The 21,484-nt window shown below is 59.2% G+C and overlaps 7 protein-coding genes across 7 annotated transcripts; 3 read left to right on the plus strand and 4 right to left on the minus strand.

Annotated features, from left to right (window-relative positions):
* Positions 1 to 39: 39 nt before the first annotated feature.
* On the minus strand, positions 40 to 2,205 carry HRG_02507 (multicopper oxidase domain-containing protein; the record flags this gene model as incomplete). The annotated part of the gene is made up of 5 exons (XM_044860978.1): positions 40 to 157; positions 285 to 513; positions 618 to 1,194; positions 1,318 to 1,812; positions 1,867 to 2,205. 5 exons carry the CDS (start codon positions 2,203 to 2,205, stop codon positions 40 to 42), a joined length of 1,758 nt encoding a protein of 585 aa, XP_044724611.1.
* A 1,278-nt stretch (positions 2,206 to 3,483) lies between these two features.
* Positions 3,484 to 4,769, plus strand: HRG_02508 (iron permease FTR1 family domain-containing protein; the record flags this gene model as incomplete). Its single annotated transcript, XM_044860979.1, has 4 exons — positions 3,484 to 3,639; positions 3,704 to 4,143; positions 4,216 to 4,414; positions 4,473 to 4,769. The coding sequence occupies 4 exons, from the start codon at positions 3,484 to 3,486 to the stop codon at positions 4,767 to 4,769; spliced, it is 1,092 nt and encodes a 363-aa protein (XP_044724612.1).
* Positions 4,770 to 5,000: 231 nt separating this feature from the next.
* HRG_02509 (proteinrelated to hydroxyproline-rich glycoprotein) lies at positions 5,001 to 6,461 on the minus strand (the record flags this gene model as incomplete). The annotated part of the gene is made up of 2 exons (XM_044860980.1): positions 5,001 to 5,590; positions 5,645 to 6,461. The coding sequence occupies 2 exons, from the start codon at positions 6,459 to 6,461 to the stop codon at positions 5,001 to 5,003; spliced, it is 1,407 nt and encodes a 468-aa protein (XP_044724613.1).
* A 1,211-nt stretch (positions 6,462 to 7,672) lies between these two features.
* HRG_02510 (protein phosphatase 2C domain-containing protein) lies at positions 7,673 to 9,454 on the plus strand (the record flags this gene model as incomplete). Its single annotated transcript, XM_044860981.1, has 2 exons — positions 7,673 to 8,617; positions 8,702 to 9,454. The coding sequence occupies 2 exons, from the start codon at positions 7,673 to 7,675 to the stop codon at positions 9,452 to 9,454; spliced, it is 1,698 nt and encodes a 565-aa protein (XP_044724614.1).
* A 453-nt stretch (positions 9,455 to 9,907) lies between these two features.
* On the minus strand, positions 9,908 to 12,434 carry HRG_02511 (heterokaryon incompatibility protein het-C domain-containing protein; the record flags this gene model as incomplete). The annotated part of the gene is made up of 7 exons (XM_044860982.1): positions 9,908 to 10,649; positions 10,735 to 11,239; positions 11,306 to 11,679; positions 11,725 to 11,957; positions 12,011 to 12,171; positions 12,226 to 12,253; positions 12,315 to 12,434. The coding sequence occupies 7 exons, from the start codon at positions 12,432 to 12,434 to the stop codon at positions 9,908 to 9,910; spliced, it is 2,163 nt and encodes a 720-aa protein (XP_044724615.1).
* A 1,182-nt stretch (positions 12,435 to 13,616) lies between these two features.
* HRG_02512 (endonuclease-reverse transcriptase domain-containing protein) lies at positions 13,617 to 17,283 on the minus strand (the record flags this gene model as incomplete). The annotated part of the gene is made up of 8 exons (XM_044860983.1): positions 13,617 to 13,918; positions 14,123 to 14,418; positions 14,512 to 15,189; positions 15,247 to 15,403; positions 15,507 to 15,980; positions 16,034 to 16,074; positions 16,131 to 17,158; positions 17,215 to 17,283. 8 exons carry the CDS (start codon positions 17,281 to 17,283, stop codon positions 13,617 to 13,619), a joined length of 3,045 nt encoding a protein of 1,014 aa, XP_044724616.1.
* A 2,355-nt stretch (positions 17,284 to 19,638) lies between these two features.
* HRG_02513 (cytochrome b5-like heme/Steroid binding domain-containing protein) lies at positions 19,639 to 20,845 on the plus strand (the record flags this gene model as incomplete). The annotated part of the gene is made up of 3 exons (XM_044860984.1): positions 19,639 to 19,878; positions 19,975 to 20,396; positions 20,455 to 20,845. 3 exons carry the CDS (start codon positions 19,639 to 19,641, stop codon positions 20,843 to 20,845), a joined length of 1,053 nt encoding a protein of 350 aa, XP_044724617.1.
* Positions 20,846 to 21,484: the final 639 nt, after the last annotated feature.

Here is a 21,484-nt window from a genome sequence, read left to right on the forward strand (position 1 = left end):
AGAAATCGGGCGGTGGTCGGGCGACAGCAGCGCGAGCCGTCAACTGCGCGGGATCGAGTCGACGGGCTTGGCCAGGCCGTACCACGCTATGACGCAGATACCGAGTATGCCCGCCAGACAGCTGAAAACGAGGGCGACGATTCCGCGGGCGGTGAAGCTGCAACGAACGAGACAAACCACATTCGGGATTAGCCAACCTCTCTCACATCAACTGTTCCCTGGGCCGTGCGAAAAGCAATATAGAGAGGCAAAAGGGAGAGGGGGGGGGGGGGGGGGGCGCTTACCCTTCGGGCAGAGGAGCGGGGGGCTCGTTCTGGCCGCTCAGGTCGAGTAGGTCGACCGTGTTGCCGGCGGCGTTGCCGACGGTGGGCACGTCGGCGCGCCTGCAGACGTCGAGGTGGTCCTCGGGGAGGGCGAGTATCTGCTTCTGCAGCTCGGCGGGGGCCTCGACAAAGGTGGCGATGAGACCCGAGACGACGTGCCACTCGATGTGGCAGTGGAAGAGCCAGACGCCTGGAGCCAAAGCAACGTGTTCGTCAGCACACGATATGCCATGGCCCTTCCCCCGGGGGGGGGGGGGGCTAGCAGATGTCAAAAAGAGTCGAGGAGAGTCGTACCTGGGTTGTCGGCCCTGAAGCGCAGCACAATGTTGCCGTTGGGCCAGACGACGAGCGTGTCCCTGCGCATGGGCACGCTTGGAAACTTCGCATCGGCCGGGTCAACGTCCCCAAACGTGCCGGCCTCCTCGTCCGAGCGGTAAATGGCCTGGAAGTTGTGCCCGTGCAGGTGAAAGGGGTGACGGCCCGGGTCGAGGTTGTTGAGGACAATCTGCACCACCTGGCCCCTCTCGAGCACAAAGGGCTGCGAGTACTCGCCGTAGACGGCCGGGTTGACGGCCTGGTCGCCGGCCGAGAGGGCGCTGTAGAGGGTCGGCACCTTGGGCTCGACGTACGAGACGTTGTTGAAGAAGGCGTAGTTGGCGCCGTCGCCCAGGTTTTCCATGTGCACGTCAAGCGTCACGACGCGGTCGGGCTCGGGCAGCAGCGTCATGTTGTCGTAGGGCACCAGCGTCATGTCGTCAAAGGCGTCGAGCTCGGCGACGATGGCGGCCGCGGGCTTGACCTTGGCGTCGTCGTAGACGAGCCAGCCCGTCGAGTTGTAGTTGAGCTCAGGGGGGAGCACGTCGAAAAGCTCCTGCGAGGGGAATTCAGCACAGTGTCCCAGACCTCGGCTTCAGACTCTTCTCTTGTCCTCCGTGTGCCCTGGTTTTCTTCCAGATTCTGCTCCGGCGGTAGGCGTAAGTGGAGAGGAGCGTACCTTGTCCATGCAGGCGACAATAGGAAAGTTGGCCGCGACATCAGCCTTGGTCTCGACAAGCACGCTGACGCGTTGCGCAGCAGAGATGTATACCATGTCGGCCTCGGCATCCCTCGTGTAGACGCCGTCGACCTCGACGATGCGCATCTTGTGGCCCTCGATCCAAAAGTATTGCGCGGCAAAGGCGCCAATATTGACGATGCGGAACAGGTACGTCTTGCCGGGCTGGACGGCGACGGTCATATTCTGCGTCTCGTTCATGAGTGCGGCGTTGGGCACGGGTTCGGCGCCCGTCGGGTTGCTCTTGCTCATGAAGCGCGGGATGAGGGTCTGCATCTCGTCGTGGTACCAGTCGGACAGGGTCAGGACCAGCTCCTCGTCCACCTCTTTTCGGTAGGGGAAGTCGGGGTCGTGGACGACGAGGGGGCCGCGCAGGCCGTCGGGGTACTGGGCGTGGGTGTGGGAGTGATACCAGTAGGTCCCCGGCTGGTCAATCTGTCGAACGCGTCAGTCTCCCGGGCCGTCACGACCTTGTCAAGAGGAGCCTACGGTGAAGTTGTAGGTAAACGAGGCGCCAGGCGGGATGGGACACTGGGTGACGCCGGCCGGGCCGTCCATGTGGGCGGTGCCGCTCATGAAGAGGCCATGAAAGTGCAGCGACGTGGTCTGGTTGCCGAGCTGGTTGTCGACGTTGATGACGAGGCGGTCGCCGACGTCGGCGTCGATGCGCGGGATGGGCCACTGGCCGTTGATGCCGATGACGGGCCGCTCAAAGGCGCCGTCCGGGTTGGCCCTCACCCAGGTGATGTTGAAGTTGTGGGTGATGGTGGCGGCGGCCGCGAGGGTGGCCGACGCCGCGAGGGCCGCCAGCTTGGTCAAGACGGCCATGTGCCTGCGCCAGAGCGAGAGGGAGGATTGCTGTGACGGCGAGGGGAGGCGGCACGCCTGGGAGAAAGGGGGCCTCGGTGTATATGCTGGATCGAGTAGGCGGACGACGGGCGAGGATTGTTTGAGCTCGCGGTAGAGAATTTGGACCAATGTCAAAAGTCTGGACCCGATGCGCCATTAATCAACAGCCGCAATCCATCGTCGACACGGCTGCAGGGGCAAAAGCGGTGCTATTGTCGGTTGGGATGGTGATGAACAAGGCCCATGGACCTCGCCCATGGACCTCGCCCATGTATGTCTTTTGGGCCACCCGTTTTCCCATGTGCCAAGGGCTCTTCAGCTTGGCACACGCACGTTGGCGTAGTCAAGCGGCAGTCGTCTCGAAAGCTCGACTCCCTTGTCGGTGTGGGTAGCCCAAACTCGCGCACGGAGTAATTACTGGACGTGCGTTCGTGATGCAGGGACAGGGATCCAACAGCCAGAAGCAAGGATGAGCGACAGCCGGTGGGCTGTGATTGGGCGCGACGGGGCTCGACTGATTGATAACCAACCGCCCGGCCAAGTCCCATCTGATAAGTCGGGCCATCGCGTGCCGCCTCGTCTCCCACCAAACAAGGGAGCGCTGACGGGGTGGAGCGAGCCCCGAGTCGTGTCACGTCCTGTTTTGCCTTTTCCGGATGAAGCCGATCACCCATCACGTGTGCTTCCTCGACTCTCCGGTTTTTTTTCTTCTAGACTCCCTTCTTGTCCTCTGGCCCCCGCTTTAGCGGAAGAAAATTTCGATTTCCTCGACATTAGACGCCCGTCGTGGCCTGATCCGAGCTTGCCGCACGTAGGTACTGTCCAGTGTCGAGTTCCAGCCCGGTCCAGGTCGAGACCCTCTTTGCCCGCCATGAGTTGGTGTCTCCGGCCAGAAAGTGCCGCTGACGTCCCGGAAGCAAACAAACTGGGCCGGCAAGAAATGTCCAAGCAAGTTGCCCGCACTTGAGTTGCATCAGGGTCCGGCCAGGACCAGATCAGAAACCATCGCCCAGCCATCCCGGTCTCTCGGTCCACTGCTATAGCGAACTTTCGCATGTATAGCAGCCGTGCATGATCAGCCCCGTATCGCTTGGCCCTCGGTATGCGTCTGAAGCTCTTCTTCTGTTGCTGTTAACTTGTTGTCGCCCCGAGTGACGACGATTCCCCGAGGCGACCGACCTCGCGCAAACACACAAAAAGCCCCTGACAGGCGCTCGCTTGCACGTGCTGTTGTTTGCCCCGTACGCCGCGTCCAACATGACCACAGACGTCTTCTCCGTTCCCGTCTTCCTCATCGTCTTTCGCGAGACGCTTGAAACCGTCATCATCGTCTCGGTCCTGCTCGCCTTTCTCAAGCAGACTCTCGACGGTCCCAATGGAAATGCCCAGGTGTACAAGTACCTCAGGCGACAGGTATTCCCTGCTTCCCTCGCGCTCGGCACTGCCGTGACGCCCTCAGCTGCTGACGCTCTCAAAGATCTGGGTCGGCGTCGGCGCCGGCTTCCTCGTCTGCATGATAGTTGCCGGTGCCATCATCGGCGTCTACTACACCGTGCGGCGCAACTCGTGGGAGGCCAATGAAAACTACTACGAGGGCGCCTTCTGTCTTCTTGCGTCCGTCATCATTACCATCATGGGTGCTGCCCTCCTCCGCATCGGCAGGATGCAGGACAAGTGGCGTCTCAAGCTCGCAAAGGCCGTCGAGGCGCCGCTCAGCACCGATACCCGACACTGGTGGGCCCGTTTCATCGAGAAATATGCCATGTTCTTTCTCCCCTTCATCACCGTCCTCCGCGAGGGCATCGAGGCCGTCGTCTTCACCGCCGGCGTCTCTTTCACGGCACCCGCAACGGCCGTGCCGCTGCCCGTCGTGGTAGGCCTTTTCGTCGGAATCCTCATCGGATGGGTCCTGTACAAGTAGGCATTTCCCACCCCTCGCTCGACCTTGGGCCCTAGAGTCTTGTTCTAACCAGCCACCTGCCTAATCAGAGGTGGATCGACGGCTCGGATGCACCTTTTCCTCGTCGTCTCGACCTGTCTGCTATATCTCGTCGCTGCTGGCCTCTTTTCCCGAGGCGTCTGGCACCTGGAGGCACAGAAGTGGAATGATGCCGTAGGCGGCGATGCCGCGGAAACCGGCGCTGGTCCAGGCTCCTATGACATTGACAAGAGTGTCTGGCACGTCAACGTAAGTGGCTGCTCTTCAAGGCCCTGGCCTCTCATTTCTCTAATGACGCGCCCGACAGTGCTGTCAGCCGACCGGCCCCAATGCCGGTGGTTGGAGCATCTTCAATGCCATCCTTGGCTGGACCAACTCGGCGACATACGGCTCCGTCATTTCCTACAACGTCTACTGGATCGCCGTCATCATAGGCTTCATCGTCATGCGATTCCACGAGACCAAAGGTCGCTGGCCATTCATGAAGGCAAAGCCTCACCAGCCATCGCGTGCTGAGAGCGGGAGTGAAAGCGAAGGCCGCCAGGGTGGCGTCCTCGACACCAAGGCCGCAGCGCGGGAGACTGCGACAACCGTCAACGCGTGAGCCGAGTGCCGACAAGGTCTGACTTGGATATCCAATGATACCCTCTGGCGACCGCATTTCCATGTATAGTCGGCTTTCTCTATTCTTGTCGTGAAAAGCAGAACCTTGCGTTGTTACATGATGAATCGGATGTCAGGATTGGTGTGCGGGTTGAGCGATCTAGAAGCCCTGCGCTTGATGCCTTGCATTGACAGAGTCGCTGGCTCGCTTGAAAGCGACAGTTGTAAATAATCATGCCTCTGGGGTCCAGTCCCACGAGTCTGCCGTGAATAATGACTTAGCTATGCGGTCCGCGTGAAAGGTTCCTTCGTGATGTAATCTCTGGTCGTTTGCAATGGCTCTCGTAAAGGCAAATGTGTGGCCGCTGTCGCCCGCCCCATTGCTGTCCTTGCGCTCAGCCCAAGAGACGTCAGCTCGACGTCTAGTCCAGTCGGCATGCGAGATGCTGATGACGTTTGCGGATAGCATGGTGCGGAGGTAGTCCATGATGGGCTTGATGCGAATCTGGGGACCGCAGTTTATGTGGTGCCTGTCAACCTGATAGTTTGGGAATTGCTTCAGCGTGGTGACGAGTTCTTCGAGGTCGAGTCGCGAGGTGTCAGGAACCGAATCCAGCGATCCCGGACTGAAGTCGACGAGATACAGCAGCTCCTTGGACGTGAGGAATTTGAGCATTTGCCCGAGTTGGAAGGAGTCACACGCGGCGCTGGAATCGTAGCCCAGCTTACACTGTCTGTCGCGCGAGGCGTACAGCTTGAAGAAATGGCGCTGTACCGAGGCAACAGCATTGAGAATACACTCGCGCCTATGCTGGAGTTCGCCTAGAAACCAATCAGTTCCCTGTCGGGCAATCGGGTGGAGACCAATCGACTTACGTTCGAGACCTTGGGGTAAGTTCCACCAAGCAGCCGCTCGCTCGGTATTTGCATCGGCGTCGTGAAAGGCACTCCAGAGACTGGAGCCGCGAACGATGAGCTCCCGCGTAGCTTGCTGCAGGCGTAATGGCTGACCCAGCAGCCAGGAGACGAGGACCTTTTGGCGCATAGTTTGTTCGACTTCTGCCATGCGCCCCCGGTCGTCAATGGTGAGGGGCCTGCTGTTGATTATGGGCCATTTGAACTTGTGATGTCCGTTGAGAGTGCGAGCAACAGTATCAACACAATCGAAGCGGTCAGCAACGATGGCCAGAGTCACAGCATACGGCATGACTACCTTGGCTGTCTTGATGGGTTTCCGATGAAGGATGCGCAGCATGTCTTCGAAGACGAGCTCTCGGCCAGCTGCTTGAGTCGCCTCGTCATCGTCGACAAGAGCAATGAAGGGCAGGTCTCGAGCGCCTGCCTCAGAAGGGTTGACCCCCCTGGCCATAAGGCCATCGTGCGTCTCTGCGACGAGCCTTGCCTCGCTGAACTGGGGGTTGGAGAACAGATGGGCAAAGTATCGCGAGTTTCCCTTCAAAGCCGCTATGCGCACCCTGTAGGCCACCTTTGTCGTTGCTGGTGGCCGGGGTTTGAGTGTGCGGTCAGCCGGGGGCAGTGCCTTGCGGCTCTTCTTGAGAACGGCATGGGACGTCTCAAAGGTCACGTCGAGGACAATGTCGCCGGACTCATCAACCTCGACAACATGGCCTTGCTGGCGGCTGGTGGTCTGGGACGCGTCCTCGCCAGCGAGCAGAGGCGGCTCTGGAGACATGGGCCGAGGCCGCGGCGTGACACGGGGGCGGCGTGACACAGGGGCGGCGTGGGTCGCAATGGGGATGGAGCAGGCTGAAAGTGCAGGCCGGGGCTCTCGATTCGTGGGAAAGTTGGACGCTGGAGTTGTGCAGAGGCCGAGTTGCCGCCGCTCGAATTTGATGGGATGAGTGATGAGTGCTTGACGTAGGTAGTTGCTTTGGCCCGACCCACTGCATCCCGTCCTCGCCCCTGGCCAACATCCTAGTAGGCGCTTGAACTGGATACTTGGGTAAGTTAGGTAGCAGGCCTGTTGTCGGAGCCGACCGAGTTGCTCGTGTTCGTGGAGAAGCAAGCTCAACCGTTTCTTACTTGTCCCTGTCCACTGCAAGGCACAGCCAAGGCGCAGCTCCCCCACCGTACCGTGTAGGTACTTATTGATCTGGTCCCTGGAGTCTGAGAACCTGGCAGCCAGGGTGGCTCAAACCAAAGCTTTAACACTGCGGCGGGTACTTCACGTATCGTATCTATGACACGAGGGTTCATATACCAAAATCGCCCGGCAATATAGGTGGACCGTAAAGTAGCTCAAACGCCCAGCTACCGCCAGCTGGCAAGCGCTTGTTAGACCCCCTGATCCCGAATGCGTTGATGCGTTCACTGTGGTGCAACCCAACAACAACGATGGACCATGTCTCGGCCCCGGCCTGCTAGTGCAGCCTTTCTTTGAACCGAACAACATCTTCGGCTTGGTTTTCCACAGCTCCGACTGTCGGCCTTTCGTTTCCCTGCCGCGCGCGAGCACCTCGAACCTCTTTGTCCCCGTCTTCCTCTAACCCCTCACTCGACCGCTGCCCCTCCCTCTCGAGCCGCTCATTATCGAATACTCATCACCACGCTGCCTCAGCTTCCCCGATCGCCTTTGGGCACAGCTTGCTAGCCAGACGGCCAATCCCATGGACCTGACACGCACTCAGCGTACACTGCTGCGACTGCGCGAGAGCTTTTGACGCTCCGGCGCGCTATTCCTCGAGCTCCTCGCCCCCAGCCCCAGCCCCCATGGCGGCCGTCGCCCAGAGCTCGAGGAGCTCCGCCGCTCGCCTCCTCGTCCATCCCTCATCCATACTACCAGCCTCGCCCTCGCTCTTGGCCCTTCACATCGAACCGCTGCTTATATGGAGAGCTGAAGCACTGCCGGCTCGGCCGAAAGTCCTCGCAGCTGGCACCGTCGAAATGCAGCTGCTCGCTCGCTCCGCCAAACCTCGACGCTCGGGCTCGGGCTCTCGGCTTGTAGGCACGCCGCGCACCATCATATTCTCCAAAGACCACTTCAAAGCACATGCTCTCGGTCGACGGAGCTTTCACACCTACTTCGTCACCCACCTACCGTCCTCGTCCCTTCACCCCGATTCGTCCACCTCTTGGGGCCCCAGCCACAAAATGCCTCGCGATGCCTCGACTCCCCACACGCCGGGCCCTCCTGGATCTGCTCCGGCCGTCGCTCTGCCCAACATGCCGGGCCGAGACCTCACTGTGGTAAGGATACCGTTGAGGCGAGCCAAGCATCATTTTGGCTCATGCACCTCCAGAGGAAGTCGGCCCTACAATGAGGATGCGGACCAGGCCGGCATCGTAAACATCCCAGCATTTGCCAGAAGGGCGCCCATGAGCGTCAAGCAGAAGCCGGGCGAGGCGACTCCCGCGGACAGTGCCTCGGGTGACCCCCAGGTCTTTTACTTCGCCGTCTTTGATGGCCACGGAGGGTCCCAGTGCTCCCATTTCTTGCGTGACGAGTTGTACGGCTACATCGAAGAGGCTGCTTCTGAATTCGACTTGCAGAGCACCCTGCGCAAGAAGAAGCCCGGACGTGACGTCCACCGTTCTCCCTCGCCGCCGCCGAGTGAGATCGAGACCGAGACACCAGCTCGCGGCTCAGCCAACATGAAAGAATCAGGCGAATCCAAGGACAAGGCGAATGCCCCTCCTCACGACGGCGGAGCTGGCTCGGACAAGCAGCCAACGAGCGGCGCTGCGTCGCCCAGCACTTTTCCAGTTCCCGCCGAGGCTCACAGTCACACGCGAGCATTGCAGCTGCAGAAGGACCTAGTCAAGGCCTACGGAGATGCCATCGGCGGCTACTTTAGGCGATTTAGCCCCGAGAACTTCAACGACCAAGACGCAAGCGAGCAGCCTGCGTCTACGATTGAATCGAGCCTCACCTATGCATTTCTGCGTGCTGACCTAGACTTCGTGTCCGCGCAGGCGAGAAAGTCGGACCCTGACGATTCCGACATGCCGCTCAACCATGACGAGATTCTCGGCGCGCCCCACGCCACCCCTTCTGGCCACGGCATCGGCGGCACAACGCGCTTCAAGGGTGGCTCCACGGCGTCGGTGGCTCTCATCTCGACGCCGACACCCGCGCCGTTTTGGCATCCCGGCGCGCAGTCGACGCTCCTTGTGGCGCACGTGGGCGACAGCCGCATCCTCCTCTGCGAGACGGCCACGGGCCGCGCGCAGCCCCTGACGTCGGACCACCACCCAACCACGCCAACGGAGAGCAGGCGCCTTCGCCGCTACGCACCGGCCGGGTCCATGGTGACGGGCGATAGCTTCGGTGAGGAGCGCATTGCCGGCCTCGCCAACAGCCGCGCCTTTGGCGACATCCGAAGCAAGCGCATCGGCGTGTCGGCCGAGCCCGAGACGACGCGCGTCGAGCTCGGCCCCGCCCAGTACTCGTTCCTCGTCCTCATGAGCGATGGCGTCTCGGGCACCCTCAGCGACCAGGAGATTGTCGACGTGGTCAAGGAGGCTAGGACCCCCGAGCAGGGCGCCCGCAGCGTCGTCGAGTACGCCACTGAGGTCTCGGCCGACGGCGACAACGCCACCTGCCAGGTAGTCCGCCTCGGCGGCTGGGAGCGCAGGTCCGAGGGCGGCCTGGGCAGCTTGGGTACTAAGGAGATCCGCGATGCCCGGAGGGCCGAGGCCCAGGACCCGCGCCGTGGGAAGCGCTGAAAGTCACTGGAGGCCGCCATCTTTGCAGGCCAAGGAGAGTCAAAGGAGCGAAAGGGGGGCTGGCCAACGGCCAACCGGCCCTTGCTACCCGGTGTCGAGGCGTTTTCCAAAGCCCAAGGCAGGGTTGGGGAATGGGATGAGCCCCCGACCTTTGCGTGGCCCCGGACAGCATGGGGCAAGGAGTTTCGTCAGGCTATGGGCCTTTCTGATTCTAGAAATGAAAAGCCGAGTTCTTGGCTTCATGATATGCACCGAAGACACATTTAAATCAAAATGACAAATCAAGTGGGTGACGATAGATAGGAACGTCCAGCAGCTCTGTTCGTTCTATCTCTTGCCACCGAGAAAAAACACTTTTGCTTGATAATACGCGGCTCCTCTACCTTCAAAATACAGCCGACACGCCAGCTCGTACCACGCTCGCCACTCCAAATTGCGCCGGTTGCTCAGCTATCAGTAGCCATGAGGTGGGCCGGGGTAGGAGTTCCAGGATGGGGGTTGTCCTTGCTGGTAAGGAGGATACTGCTGTGAAGGCGCGCCGTAGCCGGGAGCCCCATACCCTTGATGTGGATGAGGCGGGCCTTGCGGTCCCCATTGCCCTCCGGGTGGTGCTGGGCCTCCATATCCTGACTGGGGCTGCGGGGGAGACGACTGGCTGTAGCCAGAGTAGTAGGCGCCGGGCTGTGGCGAAGGGCCGCTGTAGCCGCCTGGCGGTCCCGCCTGCAAGCCGCTGCCCTGCGAGTAGTATGACGCGTTCTGTCCGTATTCGTAGCGCGCGCCCTGGCTCGACGGAGGGGCAGGAGAGCTGGACATGTAGTTCGCCGATGCGTCTCCATCGCGACCTTCCATCGAGTTGAGATCGCGCGTGCGAACCTGGGACCAGAGAGATCCGGCGACTTTCCCATGGCCCAGTTGACTAAGGGACTCCATGGGGCCGTGGGAGTGATCGCCGACGCTCTTTGACTGCTGGCCCAAGACGTGGTTCTTGCCCTTCTTCACCGACTCGGAAGACAGCAGTTGGTCGAGCTGGTGGCGGCGTGGATGCTCGTCTGCCCATGACTTGACGGTCCTGAACATGTCTTTCTGAATCTCAATGCTATCGTTGCGGAGGGCAGGGTGGTGAAATGCCCGGATGACATCATTGACGACCTCGTCCACGGGAACATTGGTGTTCTCCCACGCAAAGAGGACACGCCTTGAAGCCGTTAGAGGCGTGGTTTTTCAAACCCCGAAAAATTAAGGAAGCGGGGAGGGACAGAATAGGAGGCGGAGTAACTCACGGTACGGTATATTGGAGAATCGTGGTCGCGACTCGCCCAGCACAAGAGTTGAGGATATTTGTAAAGTGGTCCTTTGACAGCATCGAATGAGTCGGATCATCACAGCGAGGGCTCTCCCATGGCTCGAGTTGGGAGTTGGAGCTGGCGCTGATGACCCCGGAGGACCCATCCTTCAAAACCTTGGAGACTTGGTTGATGATTGGTCGAATAAAGGGGGCAAGGAGGCCGAGGACGAATGCCGTCAACGTCTCGCTAATGTGCTCAATGAGCTTCTCGAGGCCAGGTATTTTGGCGATGCCGCGGCTGATGGCCTTGACGATCTTGTCTCGGAATTGGAGAATGGGGTAGATCTGGCCGGCAACCTTGACAGGGTCGAAGTTAGGGCTCATGCCGGGGACCACGTTGGCATTTTCTCCAGCCCGACTGCGAGATTCGTTTTCCCGCTCCTTTGCCTCGGCCTCGGCCTTGAGGCTGCGGGCCTGATCTGCGAAGCCGTCGCCCACATCTGGCAGTTTGGAGAGCAGAGAAATGAAGTCGGTCGAGCCGGACCCATCGAAAAGACCCCTCGAACTGGATCCGCTGCCGCCGCCACTTTTGGAGGCCTCTGCGTTCTTGAGCGCAATATCGACCTCGTCCACCTCGGACTGAGTGAAGTGATCGTTGGCCTCGCCAATGACGGAGTGCAAGAAGTCGACGGCGCCGAATGTGCCGGTAACAATGGGGTAAAGTCTCCTGCCGTGAATGTTGACCTCGGCCTGCGTCCCGCAATGGGGAAAGACATTGTGGTATCCAAGTTCACGGAGGGCCAGCTCGCAGTAGTTGCTGTGGGCACCGAAATCCTCCATGCAATGCAAAGCCTGTCCCAGGCACCGGAGCGCCTCGCATAGAGTCTCGTCCGTGCCTCTACCCTCGGCACCGCTCGTGTAAAGTCGGCCGAAGTGGATGCTTCGGGCGAAGCTGTACCTCAGATAGCCGGCGCTGGTCGCCCACCGTCCCGTCTCGTTGGCGATATAGTTCTTCATGCCGGTCCTGGGATCTATCTCGATTTCTGCGGGATCAACTGGACCGCGCAGGCGGGGGTCAAACTTGCGGGCATCGAGGCCGTCGGCGTAGCCCTTGGGGTTGTCGATGTGCTCTTCCGGGCGGTAGCAGCCGAGGCGCTCCTCGGTGACCTCAAACTCCTCGGTGGCATATCCAAAGGACATGAAGGAGAGGACCCAGACCTTGAGAGTGGTTAGTGGTGGGCCGCCCGGGGTCTTGGGCTGGGGCTGCTGACCAGGATGCGAATGGTGGCGGCATTGACGCCCTTCAAGCTACCGACGTCGACAGCTTGCGAGTAATCGCGCAACCAATTGCCAAAGTAGGTTCTCTTGATGAGCATAGATGTCCATTTTTTTCCATGCAGGAAAGCAAGGCCCGCGAGCATGTCCTCGATGTCTGCAAGACGTCAGAAAGTTGTTCACGGTTGATTTTGGACTTAGGCAAGCTCACCTCCATGGCGCCAGTTGAGGCCTTCGACCTACGGCGCTCAACGCATCAGCAACCTCGCAAAGTCTGTAGATGAATTTAGCAGCACCCACCTGTGCGATTGAGGGAATGTTTCCTGCACCGAAAGCGGCAGCCTTGCCTGGCAGCAAGACCAGGAGTGTGGCGAAAATGAGGAGCCAAGTGCCCCGCGGCGGCCGAGGGAATGATGGCATGACGTAGCCCTGTCGCGGGGAAGACGGCCGAGAGGTGGGGGAGGAGAAATGCGTCGCCGAGACAGTGGAAGGGAGGCGGAATATCACACAGTCAATGACTGGGAACGAGGGGATGGAGCTCTGAGTTCTACAGCGACACAGAGCAAAGTTCCGTTTAATCGTGGTGTTGCCGCAAAAGCCGCGTGATACAGTAAGAAGTGTGCGCGCTTCCGCACGGAGCACTTTAGTTTGCTACCCACGACGTTGGCGCTGAGAGGTATCCCGAAAGGCGTATGTTGGGAGGAGGGGCACAGTGCATGATCAAATGCGGCCATCCGGAGAGAGCCGTCCTTGATGAGCCAACCTCACTTTGATTTGTCAGTGGTCCAGGTGACTTTCATGGCCCTGTAGATAACACACGAGATCGCACCCCGGACTTGGATTCCAGATGACGAGGTAGCCTTCGGAGCGTCCGCGCAGCGGCAATAGAGGCACCAGCTATGGATTGGAAATTTAGGCTGCGAAGCCAGTTCCGATGACTAACTCGGGGCACTGTACGCAGCCAGTATTCCGTAATCGTACGGAGTACATACATACATTAGGTAGGTACCAATCTACCAAGCTTGTACCTACTCAAGGTACTTTAGTTTAGTTTAGTTTAGTTTAGTGTATTTTCCGTCCAGCAACTTTTGGTCGCTCAGGTCTCCGCAGGGGAGCACAGGACGTGCTGAGCTAGCAGGTGTCTACATGCTACATATCGTACACTTCACCCACTATCCAGCATTTCATCGGCTCAACGGCGCTCATGACAAACCTGTTGCCCGTCAGCGGGACGTCCAGGCATGAAGAGAAAGCTGTCCCGTGGTCAGATCAGCCAATTTGCTTCTGGGGCCTTGCAGCCCTTGATGACCTCGGCGATCGCATGGTCGCGAGACCTTGACGCCGCCGAGATCGGAGCAGGTAACAGAAAGGATTGAGAGGAAAGGTAGGGTGAGAGAGGAGAATGATGACCGTCTAGTGGCGTGGGCAGATCCTCCGAAGAAGAAGCTCGCTTTCGCCAGCCTGACGAATTTGTCAAAGTCCTTGCCGATTGCGCGGTTGATGGCTGCAGCCGGCCAAGGTGCAAGCCGCATACGATGCCGTGGCGCAACCTTTCTGCAGTAAAAGATGTGTGCTGGCTCTTTCGTCTTCCGCACGAGCACGTCAGTCGCGCATTGTCGTGACCAAACCTTTCGTGGTAGTCAGCAAAATCCCCATGGTGGGTTCTTGCTGCAAGCAAGTTACGAAGCAGGGCCGAGAGAGCGCCAATTCTGACGGGCAGCTGGTTGTGGCTTTAAGCCTCAGGTCTCTGTATCGCTCCGGCGCAGAGGCTTCCCACCAGGCCTTGAAAGCCTCTTCCGGCTGCTGTCGGGCAATCTTTCGCAGGTGCGCTAGCGTCGGGACGTTATCAGCGGGTTCTGGCAGTGATGCTCCCGCCTTTGCCAGAGCATCAGCCTCCTCGTTGCCTGGGATGTCAGCATGGCCGGGGATCCAATGGACCTCCACAGCTCCGTATTTTCGCGCCAAAGATTGAAACTCAAGGAAGACCTCTTGCGAGGAGTCGCTCGGTGTGCCCCGTAAGCATGTTGCGGTCGCGAGGTTGTCGAGGCAGACAAAGATGCGGTCAGTTTCTGGAAGGCTCACCGCAGCCTTCAACCCCTCCAACGCACCTTTCGCCTCAGCGTCGAAAATCTCGGCGGGCCCGAGACGGCCCTTGTCGCGCAAGACGGTGGATCCGTCCCGATGAACAACATAGCCATATCCGGCGTGGCCTTCGGTAGAACGGGACCCGTCGGAATAGACGACCAGAGTTCGGGGCGATAGTGCCTGGAGCCAATCGCGAAATTTCTTCGCCGTCTCATTTTTCGATGCACTCTGCAGAGGCGCAGTCTGCTCTTCGACAAATCCGCGCTGCAGCAAGGCAGGCCTTGGGCAGCTTGGTAGCAATTCGTCGGAGCGCCGCAGCCTAGTCCGGAAGGGTTTTGGCTGCTTTTGGTACTTCAGCTTGATCATTTCATTCAGTATAGGGGCTTTTGGCCTCGACGTGCGCTTCACGAGCGGATGAGCTTCGTCCAGGGATTTGAGACGCGCAGCAAATGCAGTCCGGCGCGCCTCGAGCAGCAGAGGGACCGGCGGTATCCCTGCCTCCCGGTGCAGAACATTCGTTGGTGTAGTTCTCCACACTGGCAGGATAGCCCGAAGAGATGTGTAGAGTGCCTTGCTCATCTTCTTTACGAGGTGTCCGATCCTGGACGGTCCTTCCTTGCCCGGCTTGGTCCAGCGCGGGCGCGTAGAACCAGGATACCAGACCTCCGCCGCGTAGAGCAGCACTGGAATGACGCAAGCGCAGACCGCTCGTCGCACAGCGCTCGGTAGAGGACCATGCCTGGTGTTTGTCAGTCTCCTGAGATGGAAGGCGACTGCTTGCGCTTTGGCCGTCCATTTCTCGACATGAGTCTTGAAAGACAGAGTGCTGTCGAGCCAGACGCCGAGCCAACGCATCGCCCGGCCCGGCCGTTTCTCAAATTCGCCATGGAGCACTGGCGGCGCCGTCTTGGGCGTCGTTCGAGAGAAGTGCATCACTTCTGTCTTCTCAGGGTCGAAGGAGATCCCGTTGGCGGCGCCCCACGATACAAGCTCACGCACATGATGAGATGCTTCGGCGGACGTCTCATCCAGGCTATCGCCGACGCAAAGGATGGCAGTGTCGTCCGCATAGCCGAAACGCCCTTTTGAGCTGCCCAAGCGGTAGATTGGTTCCGTATACAGTAGGAAGAGGATCGGCGAGACTGGCGATCCTGTGGCAGCCCGCACTGGAGGCGATGAATTCGTTGCGATATCTTGATAGCGGATGCGTGCCGACCTGTCTTGCATAAACGAGCCGACCCATCGCGCGAGGTTCGGTGGCCACCCTTGCTCCCGTAGGCGAAGGATCAATCTGTTGCGGAGGACTGTGTCGAAGGCGCCCTGAATGTCCAAAGTCACCAATGTTGCAACCTGCTTGCAGGCAAATGCCTCCTCGATGTCATGAATCAAGGCAGCAACGAGATCCACGGCCGATCTCTTCGGAGCGCGCCGGCTTGTTGTGGGTGTAGTACGCCGAAATGGACCGAGGCCCACGCTGACGCCGTGCGATGAGCCGCTCGAGGCCCTTGCCGAGACAGGACAAAAGGAGATGGGGCGCCAAGCGCGGGGTGTAGAGATCCCTGCGCCCCGGCTTGGCAATCATGACCACTTCTGCTTCTCGGAAGGGCTTCGGATGGTGGCCAATCCTGAGGCAGCCTTGATATAGCTGGTGGACGAGACTTCCGATCGCATGCCAGACAGCGCGGAGCATCCGCACCGTAATATTGTCGGGACCAGGGACGTATTCCCGGTGCGTAGCGTGGCGTCGCGGGTCTCCTCCGGAGACTCGGTCGGTGAAGGGTATCGTCCTATCTGTGTTCACGGAGATCCACGGATCTGGGATGTCGTCGTTCGCCGTGCGCCGTTCCAGAGTGGCTTGTCGCAAGGCGGGGGCCTTTCCAGCTGCGTCTCATACACTCGGTCGTCAATTTGCAGGGGAGGAGCTTGAAACGGACCTGGAGACTTCAGCCAGCGGACCGCCCTGAAGACGGAGGCGCTATCGGTGAAGCTGTCAATCAAGTTACGCCAGTAAAGGCGCTTGGCCCGGCGCACCACGCTATGGAGCTCCTCTTGGCTAGCTGTACTTCTCGGTCGAAGCCGAGAGAGTGAACTCTCCTCCACGCGCGGTAATTGGCCGCCGCCTTTGCGCATTCTTCAGTCCACCACCGCGCACCATGCGTAGTCTTACGGGCAGGTCGACCGGCAGCTCTGGCTGCACAACCAAGAAGGTTCACGAGCGCCGACGCAAAGCTGTCGAGCTCGGAAGGAGATGCCGTGGTGATCGGGATGAAGGCGGCACCGGCCTCCACTAATTCAATGAATCGCTTCAATTCCTCGTCGGAGTTGAGATGGATCTTTCCTATTGGAAGGGGTGCCAGAACTTGTCCTGGCAGCGTGATACTAAGGGTAAAATGATCGGAGCCGGTTGCTAGATGATCCTCGACAACAGCGTCGGCCAGAGGTATGTTGCAGAAGGCGAGATCAACCGTATTGCCGTGTGCGTTGGTCGGGACATCGACAGGATTCAGTAAGCCGAGTCGATTGTCCATTGCCCAAAACGCTATTTCTTCGCCGCGGTCCTCTCGTCGACCGGCCTGCCAGCTGGGATGTTTGGCATTGAAATCACCAGCAACAAGACACTTGTCCGGTACGGTCCACTGAAGCAAGATTTCAAGGGCTCCGTCGTGGTACGGCTGCCGATAGAAGTTGACGACTGTTATGCCGTTGACGGTGAGCCAAAGGATGTCACGAGTCGCCGCAGGTCTCTTTTGATCAGCGACGAGACCTGCGGAACGCCGGACGTATGTCATGACTCTCGGGCGAGTGTCGCGGCCGTCCCAGTCGTTGACGGGTGAGAAGGTGTCGTAGGCCTGATGCGTCTTAGTGAGGCATCGGCCATCTTTCAGTCCTGTCCATGGCTCCTGCAACAAAATAATGTCGTATTGTTCCGAGTCGGCCAACGCAAGGGCACAATCGTGTGCCGGCGGAATCTTGCCTACGTTGGCTTGGAAGATTCGCAAGATCCTCCTATCGCTTCGATTGCGTGGAAAACAGCGAGGCATTAGGGTAGCGTCACAGGACTAGTGCGTCGTTTCTTCGATGGGACGACAGGGAGGAACTGGTCGCCGTCCCTTACATGCGGCGGCGTTGTGGCCACAACGATGCATGGGGTTGACGGCGCGGCTGGCTCGTAAATGGCGCCCATGTCGGAGCTTCCATCTCCTCCAGCTGCCCGCGGCGCCGTTGACTCCAAGGAAAGTATCTGCGGCCTGCCAGGGCTCTGATCAGACTGGTCGGACACTCTGGCCTTTGAGTCTGCCGCTTCTGCTGCGCAGAGAGCTGAACTCCCATCTGCCGTACCAGGCTCTTCTCCTCCTTCGTCAGGCGCCGGACCATGCCGTGAACGCGCTTGGGGCGGGCAGGGCATTTGGGGTCATCCGCGCAATGGGGTCCAAGGCAGTTTGCACACTGCTCGAGGGCGGTGCATTCTTGGCTACGATGGCCGGTTTTGCCACAACGCCTGCAGCGCGCCGTTCGATCGCAGCTGTGTCGAGCGTGGAAATCCCAGCACTTGTCACATTGGCTAGGAATGCTGGGCTTGTCGATATAGCGGGCGAACCGGCTGGCGCCGAACAGTCGCCAGGGTCTCTGCGTGGGTTCCAGGAAGGATACAATAAGGGTCTTGGTAGGCATATCGCCCGAGTCGTGTCGCGAGGTCCGTATGCTGATGGGCTTCAGTCCGGTTTGGCAGGCAATTTCTTCTTTGACCGCCTCATCGAAGTTGATCTCAACGCCGCGTAGGTCCGTGAGCCTACGGGGCAATCGGCTACGGCATACGAATGCCATTTCTGGCTAATCTCTACGGCCGTCGCGTCCAGATCTACGGCCCAATCCGCCTGTCGCTGCACGAGTAGTTCGCGCGTGGCCACATCCGATGCCAGGATGGCCCAACCCGTGTTTACCGGGAAGGCTGCCGGGATGCGGCGTAGGTCGATGCCGACTCTAGCGGCGATGTGGGCCCGGATAGCGTATCTTTCATGGTTTCGGGCCGGAGCATCGGCGTCAAGTCGGACAAAGACACGCAGGTCTTCCTTGGTGGGACCACGGGCGGTCGTCCTTGGAGACGAGTGGTGGTTTGCTGTTTTCGCTGTGGTGGGGCGGAGGCCGTAATGGCCAGCTGTCCTTGTGTCGTTTTGCCGGATGCGAGAACGCTGCTGTACGTAGGTTTCGGTGGTTCCTCAAGGTCGGCGAGCGATTGAGTCCAGAGGTTCAGAAACTTGGTGGCAACTTGCTTTGCGATGCTATTGTGGGAGCCGGACGTGAATTGTTTGGCTGTCTGTTCGAATGATTCGCTAAAGGCCCGAAAGACTGCCAGCTTGGCATCATGGGCTGCCGTTTGGTCGCGAGCGATCTTTGTAGCCGCTTCGATGATGGAGACAGGTGCATTTTCCGTGGACCCGGTCGAACCAGGGCCATTCGGGATTATTTCCGGCTGCGTTCCTTCCGCGACGGCAGCGTTGGGCGTGTCGCTGGGAGACGTCGGTCGAGGAGCTGCTGAGCCGCCAGGGTTGAGACATTTGGGCGAGCCTCCGCCGGAGAGGACAGTAGGTGCTGAGATGCACGGGCTGCTAGATCAGGTGGCGATTGTATGTCGACAGCACAGGGCGGCGCGCGAACCTGAGGCTGGTGCCATGGCCGCTGCCGGCGCTTTGCGCGGCGCTGTTGCGGAATTTTCAAGAGCACTGTTAAGCGAAAAGCTGTATGGATAGGCTACTTCCTTAACACTTGCGTGCCAAGAAAGTAAAAATGCAGGGAAGGGTTACCTACTCAAGGTACGCAGCACCTAAGGTGGTACGATAGGGTAGCTAGCTACCTGGACGCACAGTGACGGACCAGCTCTACAAGTCCAGCGGGCTCAGCGGATTGAAGCTTCGGCCTGGCCCGGGTGGCGGCGTCAACCTAGAGTTCCGCCAACGGCGCCACGGAGAGATTTACCCACGGCCTAAGGGTATGTATGTGTATTTCACCCGGAGGATTTCTCCTATAGGGCCTAGACGTAAAAGCTACTGACATTTCAATACATTAATGCATAACACCTTAAGCCCCACGGCGGCCTAAGGGTATCGATAGGGGAGTCAGCACCATTTCATTTCATTTCGATTTGATTGCACATGCTTACTAAACAAATAACACGCGGTTCACGTGGATGAATGACCCGGAGTGGAGAAAGCCCAGTGGGCTGGTCAGGAACTGAGGTGAGCCCACTCCGTCCCTTCGGCTTCCGACCAAGCACTCGAACCACCCTACTGCTAGTAGGTACTCCGTACAGTGCCCTCTCCCTGTTTTGCCTCCCCCCAATAAAAACCACAAGAGGCCCTCGACCCCGTCCCCTCGACACACCCTCGACCCTATGATTCCCTCAACACTTTGTTCCAGTTTCATCTAGCCGGCCGCTGCCGTGCCCTCAACCTTACCCTCCGCTTTGCCGGGACCGACTTCGGGAACCCCTTACACGCCGGTATCGAACCGATTTCTACCCCATCTTATGACCGCCACCACGATGCCTTCCAGGACGCTGCCGACATTTACTCGAGCCGAGGTCGCGTCGCACGACTCTTCTGCATCGTGCTATGTCACCATCGGCACAAAGGTGTACGATGTCACCGATTTTGTGCAAGACCATCCCGGTGGCAGTGACCTTATCCTCGAATACGCCGGCAAAGATGTCGAGGATATCCTCAAGGACGTCGCCTCGCACCCCCATTCCGAGGCGGCGTACGAGGTTCTCGACGACTCCCTGGTCGGCTTTGTGGCTCCCGTTAAGGCTGTCGCCACCAACGGGTCCTCAATCCATCTGAACGGCGACGCCACCGGCTTCGTCAACGGGTCCGCAAAGATGGGGCCCGACTCGGTCCCTACTCATCCTCGCACCGGCATGTCGTGCGAAGAGGACTTGAGCAAGGAGACGGACTATAGCCAGGACTACAAGAAGCACAAGTTCCTAGACCTCGGCCGGCCCCTCTTCCCCCAAATTTGGAATGGGGGATTTAGCAAGGACTTCTACCTGGACCAAGTACACCGCCCCCGACACTACAGGGGAGGCGTCTCGGCGCCCCTGTTTGGCAACTTCTTGGAGCCGCTCAGCAAGACGCCGTGGTGGGCGGTCCCCAGTTTGTGGCTGCCCTGCGTCGCGTACGGCATCTACCTTGCCCACCAAGGCCTCAAGCCTAGCGCCACTGCCTCCTACTGGGCGTTTGGACTGTTCTTGTGGACCTTTGTCGAGTACTGTCTTCACCGCTTTCTCTTTCATCTGGACGAGTACGTCGAACCCTGGTCCTCATCCTTACTCGCGGCCGTGAACTGACCCTGGATGCAGCTATCTACCTGACAATCGAGTTGGCATCACGGCGCACTTCCTGCTCCACGGCATCCACCACTACCTTCCTATGGACAAGTACCGCCTGGTTATGCCGCCAACGATGTTCGTCATCCTTGCGACCCCTTTTTGGTATCTGGCCCACGCCGTCTTCTACTTCAGCTGGCACGCGGCGACGGCTGTCTTTTGCGGTGGCATCTTTGGCTACATCTGCTACGACTTGACTCACTACTTCCTACACCACGAGAACCTTCCCCTGTGGTACAAACAGCTGAAGAAGTACCATCTCCAGCATCACTTCCTCGACTACGAGCTTGGTTTCGGCGTCACTAGCAAGTTCTGGGACAAGATTTTTGGCACAGAGCTGCAGCCCCTCATCAAGACTACTTGACTTGGTCTGGGTGAAGGCAGGGTCGCAGCATACCGAGCCGAGTATTGCTTTCTTCAGTTCTTGCGCCTCTACACTTCATGTTGATGATTTGGTACAGCACGGAGTTTGGGTCTCTATATAATCTGGCCACGTCTAGGATGGCGTGTTGACAACGAGCATGTCACTCGATGCCGGCACACCTCACTCTTGGATCATCAGTAGCGGGCAGTGTTCCTGTTCTAAAAAAAGGATGCAACGCCGACGTTTGAGAGCTCGGCAGACTGGCAGGCTTGTCTCTCATTGTACATTAGTTGCGGGGATGAGATACTGTTAATTTTGAAACCCTTTCTTGCGCCAATTCACGTCTCACCCATAACGCGGTCGCGCTACTGAATGTGAACGGGACGCGTAGCCCGACAGCTGGCGGCCGTGCCCCACGTGACGTGCCAACTGGCGCACAAGCCCAAAGAAAGCCCACTTTTGGCGGGCCCGCCGTCACCCAAACTCCGTCCTCCAACCATTTCGGAGCAACTCAGGCTTCCCCAGTTTCCCATCGCGCAACGACCCATTTTCCCAACAGCCTCATCCCCAAGAGCTCGACCAGCCATCAGCTAAGCCCTGCAGCCTCCACAGCCTCACATTCGGCACGTTTAGCCCACT

Source organism: Hirsutella rhossiliensis (genome assembly GCF_020360975.1).
Source record: "Hirsutella rhossiliensis strain HR02 chromosome Unknown scaffold00002, whole genome shotgun sequence".
NCBI classification, from domain to species: Eukaryota; Fungi; Ascomycota; class Sordariomycetes; order Hypocreales; family Ophiocordycipitaceae; genus Hirsutella; species Hirsutella rhossiliensis.